Source organism: Mandrillus leucophaeus, unplaced genomic scaffold, assembly GCF_000951045.1.
Source record: "Mandrillus leucophaeus isolate KB7577 unplaced genomic scaffold, Mleu.le_1.0 Scaffold984, whole genome shotgun sequence".
Classification (NCBI taxonomy): Eukaryota; Metazoa; Chordata; class Mammalia; order Primates; family Cercopithecidae; genus Mandrillus; species Mandrillus leucophaeus.
The window spans coordinates 290681-303459 of NW_012110741.1; the positions used below are offsets into that span (position 1 = coordinate 290681).

The 12779-nt window shown below is 39.1% G+C and overlaps 1 protein-coding gene and 1 pseudogene across 2 annotated transcripts in view; both read left to right on the top strand.

The window, feature by feature from the left end:
* LOC105532785 (ATP synthase subunit alpha, mitochondrial-like) overlaps positions 1-4239 on the top strand; it is a 75611-nt gene extending 71372 nt beyond the window's left edge. The window contains 1 exon segment of the mRNA XM_011971066.1: positions 2741-4239. Coding sequence (XP_011826456.1) covers positions 2741-4094 — 1354 coding nt within the window. The 3' untranslated portion in view covers positions 4095-4239.
* Positions 4240-11125: 6886 nt separating this feature from the next.
* On the top strand, positions 11126-11642 carry LOC105532780 (annotated as a pseudogene). Its single transcript, XR_001005045.1, has one exon. The product of XR_001005045.1 is annotated as a 60S ribosomal protein L32 pseudogene (transcript).
* The last annotated feature ends 1137 nt before the right edge of the window (positions 11643-12779 follow it).

The following is a 12779-nucleotide window of genomic DNA, read 5'->3' on the forward strand; positions in this document are numbered from 1 at the left end:
AAATTAACAATGTACCTTTGCATCTAGAGGAACTAGAAAAAAAACAAGCCAACCCCAAAGCAAGCAGAAGATAATAAATATCTAAAATTAGAGAACTGAATGAAATTTAGACACAAAAATCCATACAAAAGACCAATGAAGCAAAGAGTTTTTTCTTCAAAAGAATAAACAATATTGGCAAGGTGCAGTGGCTCACGCCTGTAATCCCAGCACTTTGGGAGGCCAAGGCGGGAGGATCACAAGGTTAGGAGATTGAGACCATCCTGGCTAACACGGTGAAACCCCTTCTCTACTAAAAATACAAAAAAAAAATTTGCCGGGCGTGGTGGTGGGCGCCTGTAGTCCCAGCTACTCGGGAGGCTGAGGCAGAAGAATGGCATGAACCCAGGAGGCGGAGCTTGCAGTGAGCCGAGATCACGCCACTGCACTCTAGCCTGGGTGACAGAGGGAGACTCCATCTCAAAAACAAAACAAAAACAAAACGAATAAACAAGATCAATAGACCACTAGCTATATTAATCAAGAAAAAAAGAGAAGATCTAAATAAATATAATCAGAAATGACAAAGAAGACATTGCAACTGGTCCCACAAAAACACAAAAGATCCTCAGAGACTGTTATGAAGAGCTTTATGTACACAAATTAAGAAAACCTAGAGAAAATGGATAAATTCCTGGAAACACACAAACTCCCAATATTGAACCAGAAAGAAACTGAAAACTTGAACAGACCAATAAGTTCCAAAATTGTATCAGTATTAAAGAAACTGCCAACCATAAAAGAAAAAAAAAGAAAAAGAAAAAAAAAGCCCTGGACCAGATGGATTCACAGACAAATTCTCTCAGAAATAAAAAGAAGAACTCAGACAAAAAAAGAATACCAATCATACTGAAACTATTCAAAAAAATTGAAAAGGAAGGGTACCTCTCTAACTTATCCTACAAAGCCAGAATCAGTCTGATACCAAAATCTGGCAGAGACACAACAAAAAAAGAAAACTTCAGGCCAATATACCTAATGAACATAGGTGCAAAAATTCTCAACCCAATACTAGCAAACTGAATCCAGCAGCACATCAAAAAGTTAATTTACCACAATAAGGCAGGCTTTACTCCTGGGATGCAAGGCTGGTTGAACATATGCAGTCAATAAATGTGATCCACCACAGTAACAGAATTAAAAGCAAAACCATATGATCATCTCAGTAGATGCAAAAAAAGCTTTCAACAAAATCCAACATCCCTTCATGATAAAAGCCCTCAACAAACTAGGCATCTAAGGTACATACCTCAAAATAATAAGAGCCATCTATACCAAACCCATCATACTGACTGGGCAAAAGCCAGAAGCATTCCCCCTAAGAACAAAAACAAGACAATGATGCCTACTCTCACTGCTATTGTTCAATGTAGTACTAGCAATCCTAGTCAGAGCAATTAGGCAAGAGGAAGAAATAAAAGACATCCGTGGCTGGGCATGGTGGCTCATGCCTATAATCCCAACACTTTGAAAGGCCAAGGCGGGCAGATCATGAGGTCAGGAGATCGAGACCACCCTGGCTAACACGGTGAAACCCTGTCTCTACTAAAAATACAAAAACAAAAAACAAACAAACAGAAAAGACGCCACATAGTAAAAGAAGAGGTCAAATTGTCTCTCTTCACTGACAGTATGATTTTATCTTTTTTTTTTGAAACTGAGTCTCCCTCTGTTGCCCAGGCTGGAGTACACTGGCACCATTTCACCTCACTGTAGCCTCTGCCTCCTGGGTTCAAGTGATTCACCTACCTCAGCCTCCAGAGTAGCTAGGATTACAAGCATTCACCACCATGCCTAGCTAATTTTTGTATTTTTTAGTAGAGATGGGGTTTCACCACATTGGCCAGGCTGGTCTTGAACTCCTGACCTCAAGTGATCTGCCCGCCTTGGCCTACCAAAGTGCTGAGATTACAGGTGTAAGCCACCATGCTTGGCCACTGATAATATGATTCTATATCTAGAAAACCCTAAAGACTCTGCCAAAAGGCCCATCAAACTGCTAAATGACTTCAGGAGTGTTTCAGAATACAAAAATGATGTACAAAAATCAATAGCATTTATATATATAACTGAGTACCTCAGCCTCTAAATACATTTTTAAACTATTTTTTTCCTCTCCTTCCTAATCTCAGAATGTAGCCCTGTGGTGTAAGATTCGTTACGCCCTTTCCCAACAGATATATCTGTGCACAGTGCTTGCCCATCTAACTATGTGCTTGCTTAGAAATTCCAGGAGCCAATTTTGAAGCAAATCAGGCAGAGAGACCCAGCCACAGATCTTCCCACTCAAGGGGAGTTATGCCCAAGTCAGGATGATGCAAATCAGATCTCTAGATGGGCGATGACTTGAGATAACTATGGAAACAAGACATGCAGCTATGCACTCCCTTTTCACTACTCATGTTCATATCCCCATACCTTTTTCCTTCTTAAATCCCTTCACTCAGCCCAGAAGGCTGAGATGGCTCTTTTAAGGCTTATGCCCAGACATTCTCCCATCTGCTAGCATTTGACCAACAAAAGTTGCTTTCCTTTCACCACACCTCAGTTCTCATGCTTTGACTTCTGAGAGGAGAGCAGCTGGATTTGAGCTGGTTACATATACACCAATAATGTTCAAGCTGAGAGCCAAATCAAGAACACAATCCCATTTACAGTAGCCACACACAAAAATGAAATATCTAGGAATACAGCTAATCAGGAAGGTTAAAGATCTCTACAAACCTGACAACGTTGGTGTTGTCGTGTTTGGAAATGATAAACTAATTAAGGAAGGAGATACAGTGAAGAGGACAGGAGCCATTGTGGATGTTCCAGTTGGTGAGGAGCTGTTGGGTCATGTAGTTGATGCCCTTGGTAATGCCATTGATGGAAAGGGTCCATTTGGTTCCAAGACCCATAGGCGAGTTGGTCTGAAAGCCCCTGGAATCACTCCTTGAATTTCAGTGCGGGAACCAATGCAGACTGGCATTAAGGCTGTGAATAGCTTGGTGCCAATCGGTCATGATCAGCATGAGCTGATTATTGGTAATGGACAGACTGGGAAAATCTCAATTTCTGTTGACACAATCATTAACCAGAAACGTTTCAATGATGGATCTGATGAAAAGAAGAAGCTGTACTGTATCTATGTTGCTATTGGTCAAAAGAGATCCACTGTTGCCCAGTTGGTGAAGAGACTTACAGATGCAGATGCCATGAAATACACCATTGTGGTGTCAGCTATGGCCTCGGATGCTGCCCCACTTCAGTAACTGGGTCCTTACGCTGGCTGTTCCATGGGAGAGTATTTTAGAGACAATGGCAAATATGCTTTGATTATCTATGATGACTTATCCAACCAGGCTGTTGCTTACCATCAGATGTTTCTGTTGCTCTGCCAACCCCCTGGTCATGAGGCCTATCCTGGTGATGTGTTCTACCTACACTCCCGATTGCTGGAGAGAGCAGCCAAGATGAACAATGCTTTTGGTGGTGGCTCCTTGACTGCTTTGTCAGTCATAGAAACACAGGCCGGTGATGTGTCTGCTTACATTCCAAGGAATGTCATTTCTGTCACTAACAGACAGATTTTCTTGGAAGCAGAATTGTTCTACAAAGGTATCCACCCTGCCATTAATGTCGGTCTGTCTGTGTCTCGTGTCGGATCTGCTGCCCAAACCAGGGCTATGAAGCAGGTGGCAGGTACCCTGAAGCTGGAATTGGCCCAATATTGTGAGGTCACTGCTTTTGCCCAGTTCAGTTCTGACCTCGATGCTGCCACTCAACAACTTTTGAGTTGTGGTGTGTGTCCAACTGAGTTGCTGAAGCAAAGACAGTATACTCCCATGGCTATTGAAGAACAAGTAGCAGTTATCCATGTGAATGTAAGGGGCTATCTTGAGAAACTGGAGCCCAGCAAGATTACAAAATTTGAGAATGCTTTCTTGTCTCATGTTGTCAGCCAGCACCAAGCCCTGTTGGGCACTATCAGGGCTGATAGAAAGATCTCAGAAGAATCAGATGCAAAGCTGAAAGAGATTGTAACAAACTTCTTGGCTGGATTTGAAGCTTAAAATCCTATGGATTCACATCAAATGCCAGTTCAGTTTTGTCATTGTTTATTCTAGTAAATTAGTTTTATTTGTGAAAGGGTTACTCTCATACTCCTTATGTACAGAAATCACGTGAAAAATAAAGATTCCATAATGTGAAAAAAAAGATCGCTACAAGGAGAACTGCCAATCACTGCTGAAAGAAATCACAGATGACACAAATAAATAAATTTTTTAAAAATTCCATGCTGATGGATTGGAAGAATCCATATTGTTAAAATGGCCATGCTGCCCAAAGCAGTTTAAAGATTTAATGTTATAACCATCAATGTCAGTTTTCACAGAACTAGAAAAAAACTATTCTGAAATTCATATAGAACCAAAAAAAAGTCCGAATAGCTAAAGCAATCCTAAGCAAAAAGAACAAGCCTGGAGGCATCACACTACCCAACTTCAAACTATACTATAAGGCTACAGTAAGCAAAACAGCTTGGTACTGATACCAAAAAGACAGATGAATGGAACAGAATAGATAATCCAGAAGTGGTTCTATACCTATAGCCATCTGCTCTTTGACAAAGCCCACAAAAAATGGGAAAAGGACACCCTATTCAATAAGTAGTGCTGGAATAACTAGCTAACCATATGCAGAAGAATGAAACTGGACCCCTACCTTTCATCATATACAAAAATTAACTCAACATGAATTCAAGATTTAAATTTACAACCTCAAACTATAAGAATCCTGGAAGAAAACCTAGGAAAAATAGTATTCTGGACATGAGCCTTGGCAAAGAATTTTTGGCTAAGTCCCCAAAAGCAGTTGCAACAAAACCAAAAACTGACAAGTGGGACCTAATTAGATTAAAAAGCTTCTGCTCATCAAAAGAAACTGTCAGTAGAGTAAACAGACAACCTACATAATAGGAGAAAATATCTGCAAACTATGAATCCAACAAAGGTTTAATATCCAGAACCTATGAGGAACTTAAATCAAGAAAAAACAAACAAATAACCTCATTAAAAAATGGGCAAAGGACATGAACAGATACTTCTCAAAAGAAGACATATATAAGCGGCCAACAAATGTATGAAAAAATGTCCAACATCACTAATCATCAGAGCAATGCAAATCAGAACCACAGTAAGATACCATCTCACTCCAGTCAGAATGGCTATTATGAAAAGGTCAAAAAACAACAGATGCTGGTGAGGCTGTGGATAAAAGGAATGCTTATAAACTGTTGAGGGGAATGTGAATTGGTTCAGTCATTGTGGAAAGCAATTGAAGATTTCTCAAAGAACTTAGAACTACCATTTAACCTACCAATCCCATTATTGGGCATATACCCAAGGGAAAATAAATCATTCTACCAAAAAGACACATAGACTTGTATGTTCATAACAGCGTTATTCACAATAGCAGAGACATGGAATTAACCTGGGTACTTATCAACAGTAGATTGAATTTTTAAAATGTAGTACATATACACCACAGAATACTACAGAGCCATAAGAAAGAATGAATTCATGTCCTTTTCAGAATCATGGATACAACTGGGGTCCATAACCCTAAGTAAATTATTATAATATAGGAATGGAAAACCAAATACAGCTTGTTCTCACTTGGAAGGGGAAGCTAAATACTGAGTACACGTTGATATAAATATGGTAACACTAGACACTGTGAACTACTAGAAGGGGTGGGAGGGGAGATGGGTTGAAAAACTACCTGTTAGGTAATATGCTCACTACCTGAGTGATGGAATCTATATCCTAAACATCAGCATTACAGCACATACCTGTGTAAAAAACGTGCAGGTATATCCCCTGCATACAAAATAAAAGTCAAAATTATTTTTTTAAAAAAGAAATTGTTGTCATTACAGGAAGTGGTAGATAGTTTGGGTTTCTAGGCTGTTTCTGAATCATAGGGGAGTCCATGTGATTCTGTTTGACATAAGTATCCCTGCTCAAAACATTCTGGAAGGAATCAACTTCATACATGGAGACATCTATCATCTCTCTGAGGTAGAGAAAGCCTTCCAGGATATAAATGTTACTTGTATGTTCCATATTGTCTTTTATGTTATGTCAGGGTGGAAACAATGGAATAAAAAACTGGTTAAAGAAATCAATGTGGCGGGGAGACACAGGCAATGTCCTCCAGGCTTGCAGGAGGATAAGAGTAATAAAATTAGTTTACACTAGTGCTTTTAATGCATATTTGGAGGTGAAATGGTCAGAAATGAAGATGAATCTCTGTATTTCTTAACTCTTCACCTCTATAGCGATCACTACTCTCAGACAAAATTGACTGTGGACAAAAAGATGGTGGAAGTGAATGGTGTTTTTCCTCCCCTACATCCCTAACATCCTGAATCCCTTCCCTTAAGTCTGTGACCACTGGGATACTTGGTCCCACTAGGATAGCTTTTTTCCACTGTTATTCCTCATCTACATGTTCAGTGTTGTCAGAAGAATGATGTTCTTTTCCAGATAGATGAATTACACAGCATTTAAATTTATCTTATTTCATTTTTTATGAGAAGTTATAAAATTGGAATAAAAAGCAGAAACAAGGAAAGGGATCTTCTGAAGTATACATTTTATAAGAGCCAAGGAATTAGTACCTGGAAAAATAAACTGTAATATTTAAAATTAGTTTATATATGGAGATAATTATGTTTCTTGCTAACATGCCTATCACCCTACTGATTCTCAATTTGAAATAAGCATTATAACTTTTATATGTCTGAATATGAAATTTTACAACTTTGACAGAAGAGGCCAGAGAACTAGCTTGCTCTTTTCCCACCATGTAGGAATAAAACAAGAAATCAGCAGTCTGCAGTCAGTAGTTACTGGAACTCAAATATAATGATGCCTTGATCTTGGACTTCCCAGCCACCAGAACTATGAGAAATAAATATTCCTTGTTTAAGCCACCCACTTTATGGTAATTTGTTACATCAGCCTCAACTGATTAAGACAAAAATGCTAAGAAACAGAAGGACCACAAAGTAAAATTCTGTAACTCATTCTGGAGTTTTAGATCTACTACAAAGGTCTAGAATCCAGTAGGTCTTCATGGACTGAATATAGTACCAGCAAGGGGGATGTGGACATGAGCCAGATCCTAACACAAAGGATATTTGCCCTCAAACCTCCTTTATGGTTCCTTCCAGGAGTGTGCAGCCCAGAATGAAGGTTTGATGGAGTGACTGGTGCCACAGGTATGAGCAATTGGCTCATAATTGGGGCAGCAGTTTGGAATCAAAGAATCATGATTGTTCTTGTAAATTATACTTATGGACCAAAGAGGCACACTGGGCTCAGAACATAGCAATTTTTCTCCTAGGTCTGTCAGCCTGTATATCTTTTACAGGCCAGGTATGTCAAGAGTCTACATGTGAGAGAGGTCTTAAAATCCACACAATATACATTTTGTACACAATTTCAGAATTCATAACAGATTATACTCAAGATACTGCATTTTATCTAGTGTGTTTTTACATTATAATTTCACAGGGTAACAGCTTCTCATTTTCAATGCCAGGTTACTTTTATGTGATAGTCACATTTTGTACCAATCTGGTGTTCAGATTTTATATTGCTTGATATGATTTTTTTTTTAAGTGCATAATCACTTTCTTAAAGTTTCTGTTTAAAAACTTACAGGAAGCATGACACAATATAAATTATATTAGAGATGGAATATTTAATATCCCCTAAAATACCAAATAACTTACCAGTATCCCAGTATTTAAATATACAGTTGATAACTCAAAGTAATTTATGACTGTTTCTTTGTAATCATTTTGATGTCACAGGTTGTTTAAGGCTTAATGATGATTAAGAACATTTAGTGAATTTATGCACACTTTAATGAATTGATTTAACATTTCAGCTGTTTATGTGCAAGGACCCATAAAATTATCAATTTAAATGACTTGAGAATTAAAATATAATAGTTTATTCTTGGAGCATTACTTTTTCTCTCTCCAGTTATTGATCAGGCTACCAAATGCTTTTTTAAAAAAATCTGTGTTTTAAATATTTTTATGTATTTACTTATTTTGAGATGGAGTTTCACTCTTGTCGCCCAGGCTGAAGTGCAATGGCATGGTCTTGGCTCACTGCAACCTGTGCCTCCCGGGTTCAAGTGATTCTCCTTTGTCAGCCTCCTGAGTAGCTGGGATTACAGGCACCCGCCACCACACCTGACTAATTATTGTATTTTCAGTAGAGATGGGGTTGCAACATGTTGGCCAGGCTGGTTTCAAACTCCTGACCTCAGGTGATCCACCTGCCTTGGCCTCCCAAAGTGCAGGGATTACGGGCATGAGCCACTACGCCGGCCTAAATATTTTTACATGAGATTGTGGATGATAATCTCATTTTGGGTAGATTTTGTATTTTGGGTAGATTTGTATTATGGGTAAACTTTTATCAGTGATCCTGATTTTAAAAGAAGAAAATAATTTTTTTTCTGGTTATGATTAGCATTTTTCATTAATTACCAGCTTTAGTTAAGGTAGCTTCATTTAATTCATACATTTTATTTGTTAATGCATGGTGCAATTAAAACAATAGTTACAATGTCATGAAGGACCTGTGCCAAGAATCAGATGGCACCACATAGCCGTCATTACCTATGACAATGCTACTTTTAAATTCTCATTTTTTTAGTGAGACTATTGAGGCTCTGAGATGTTAAGTAACTTTCCCAAGAATACACAGCTAGTCGATTCAGATTTATAAGGCCACAAAGCCTGAGTTCTCAGTTACTACTCTGCTCACTGGAACTTGTGGGAGCAAATTCTAATAAACTTACAGCTCTTCTTTGCCAAAAGATCTTAGCTCAGAGAGAAAGGAGACTTCTATACTGCAGAGCTAAGGTTTTAAGTAGGTCGTGCTTGACTTCCGGGGCATGTGACATGTGAATACAACTGGTTTTATGATGGTAAAATCATCAGCACTTCCATGGAGCATCTTGTGTTTCTCAGGGCATGAGAACCAACCATCTGCAGCATAAGGTAAATTTTTAACTCATAAGTCAATGAGATTGTTATTGCTACAGATATCACCATATTATCTGGCAGGTAATTCTTATTGAAATATCATAAAGGGCAAGTATTGTGACAACTTTTCTCCATGATTAATAAAACAAACAGATAATTTTTACAATGCTAATCCTTGCTGTGTTTCTTAATAAAATGTTCTTGATTACTTAAAGTCCTATTAAATTAAAAATCAGATTTTTGCAACATGTAGAAGCCTCTTTTAAAAGAAACTATAGTATTATTCTATATTGTATTTCTGTAGGTATAATATCACACCACCATAATCTGCATGGTCTAATAAAATAATAAATTGTTTCTCAATAAATAACTTTCCCACAATATAGAAACATTGGCAATGTTTTGTTTTTTTTTGTTGTTTGTTTTGTTTTGAGATGGAGTCTCGCTCTGTCACCCAGGCTGGAGTGCAGTGGCGCGATCTCGGCTCACTGCAACCTCCATCTCCTGGGTTCAAGTGATTCTTTTGCCTCAGTCTCCTGATTAGCTGGGACTACAGGCATGTGCCACTATGCCAGGCTAATTTTTTGTATTTTTAGTAGAGATGGGGTTTCACCTTGTTAGCCAGGATGATCTGGAACTCCTGACCTCATGATCTGCCTGCCACAGCCTCCCAAAGTGCTGGGATTACAGGTGTGAGCCACCGCACACAGCCGGCAATGTTTTTTAACTTGTAGTTTAGTCTTCAGACCCTCTCAAATTACTTACTGAATTAAAGTATGCCTTTTATAAGAAACAACATTCCAGTAATATAAAAAAAATTCTGATCTCTTCTTTTACTTTCCATTTAACTTAAGGTACATTTTGGAGGGCATTCTTGTGCTTGCTTCATGGAACCTCACTTGCTTTTAGGTGGATTCAAAATTCTGATGTTAATCCCTTTTAGTAGGGTTCTCTAGAGGAACAGAAGTAATAGGACATATGTATATACAAAAGAGAGTTTATTAAGGAGTATTGACTCACACGATCACAAGGTAAAATCCCAGGATAGGCTGTCTGCAAGTTGAGGAGCAAGCAAGCCAATGGCGGTTCATTCTGAGTCCCCAAACCTCAAAAGTAGGGAAGCTGACAGTGCAGCGTTCAGTGTGTGACCAAAGGCTCGAGAGCCCCTGGAAAATCACTGGTGTAAGTCCAAGAGTCCAAAAGCTGAAGAACTTGGAGTCTGATGTTCGAGGGCAGGAAGCATCCAGCATGGGAGAAAGATGAAGGCTGCAAGACTCAGTAGTCCGCTCTTCCATCTTCTCCTGCCTCCTCGCTGGCAGCTGATTAGATGGTGCCCGCCAGGTTGAGAGTGGGTCTGCCTCTCCCAGCCCACTGACCCAAATGTTAATTTCCTTTGGCAATACCCTCACAGACACACCCAGGAACAATACTTTGCATCCTTCAATCTAATCAAGTTGTCACTCAGTATTAACCATCTTCTTACTGAGCAGTTGACTCATAATAACATTGCCAGAGAACTCTGTTAACAGAAGCATTGTTTGTTGTCCTAAGTCTGTCATAATATGCTGTATAACCTTTCAAGAAACATTTAAAATGTCCTCTTTCAAGCGATGAAATGTGCATTCCTTGAATTGAAAGAACTTGAGCCTCCTTGATGTGTTGCCTGACACGGTGGGAAAGGTGAGCCCGTGAGTGGGGGACTCATCCCGGATCCCGTTCTCTCACAGGTTTGTGAAAGCGGAAGTCACTTTCCTTCTGACCTTGGCATGCATCCTGCTTCAAGAATGGAGCTGGAGGCATATCCATTCTGATTACAAAGAAAATTTAAGTCACTCTCCTACAGAATTTTAATTTCAATAATTGTTTTAGTAATTTGCAAGTATGTGGCATGTTTTGTCTTAACTAATAGAAAAAGTGTCCTTTTTCAAAAAGAGAAGTGTTAATGTAATAATAATAGTAATGACTTCACAGGGTGTGTGTGTTCCGTTCCAAGCACTTTAAACATATGAACAATTTAATCCTCTCTTCCTGGGCGCTGCCTATGGAGGTGGCAGCCATCTCCTCCTTGGCATCATGGCCGCCCTCGGACCCCTTGTGAAGGCCAAGATCGTCAAAAAAAGAACCAAGAGGTTCATCTGGCACCAGTCAGACCGATATGTCACAATTAAGCATAACTGGTGGAAACCCAGAGGCACTGACAACAGGGTTCGTAGAAGATTCAAGGACCAGATCTTGATGCCCAACATTGGTTATGGGAGCAACCAAAAAAAAAAGCACATGCTGCCCAGTGGCTTCTGGAAGTTCCTGGTCCACAATGTCAAGGAGCTGGAAGTGCTGCTGATGTGCAACAGATCTTACTGTGCCGAGATTGCTCACAATGTTTCCTCCAAGAACTGCAAAGCCATCGTGGAAAGAGCTGCCCAACTGGCCATCAGAGTCACCAACCCCAATGCCAGGCTGCGCAGTGAAGAAAATGAGTAGACAGCTCGTGTGCACGTTTTCTGTTTAAATAAATGTAAAAACTGCCAAAAAAAAAAAAAAGAAATTTAATCCTCACAGTAGCCCTTGGAGGATGATATCATCCTGATTTTGCAGATGAGACCACTGAGGCACAGAAAGGCCAAGCCTTATATGGCAGAGCTGGGATTTGAACCCAGGATGTCTGGCTCTTAATGCTGTTAGTTCACATTCTTAACTGTGGGCCAGATGTGTGTAATTGGCTATCAAACGTGGTTCTGACACAAAATTCTACATCTAAATTCCAGTGTCCATTTTACATTTCTGCTAACCTGACGGGGGGAAATCTTTTATTTTAATATGACCAGGGATCCACATTTTGAAAAATATCGCCAGTGCAGTCCTGACGGCCACTTCTTCATTCTTAAGCACCTGGGAGGAAACTGTTCAGAAGTGATTTGTTAACGAAATGGTAAAATCAGCTCTGCCCTTGCTGATGAGTCAAGAATAATTACCAACGACTGAGTCCAGCCTCATGACCACTTTCTTGAGTGACATTTAGTTTGCATCCTAATTTGAAGTTTACAATTCTGGCAAGATATTGGACAGCTGCATGGATAATTTTGTTCACAAATATAGATGCAAAGCTCTATGCTGCGTTAAAGCTATTTTAAAGAGCATACTTTAGGACTAGTGTTTATTTCCTTGTGTCTAAATTTCCTGTTTTGCATTTGCTTCAGCTAAGATTGTTTTGGGCCAAACTTATCTTCCTACACAGACCCTTGGTATCATGTAAATCAAAATAGTCATTAAAACACAGGCATATCTAATTATATGACTCTTATTGTCACTACATTGAAGTTTTTCTAACATTCTTAAATTTTGTCTACATAACGAATATGTTTTTAACAGGAAAAAAAACTATATGTTTGATTGCCTGCTTATTTAAATAAAAAGAGAAAGAAGAGATAGAAGAATTATGTACTCTTTATTGGTTGCCAAACAATAAAAATACTTTTTTGGGAAAAAAAAGTAAACCCCATTGTTTCTTTGAATGTGCTTGTTCTTTCAGCTCAGTCCTAAGAGTGGATGATTACTGAGCACAGGGCCCTGAGATGAACTGAGGGACTCGCATCTCATTCAAGCCTCACAAAGCAGTGGAAGTATTAACGTTTCCTTCATTTTATAAAGAGCATGCTGAGACTAAGAACGGTTGATTAGTTTG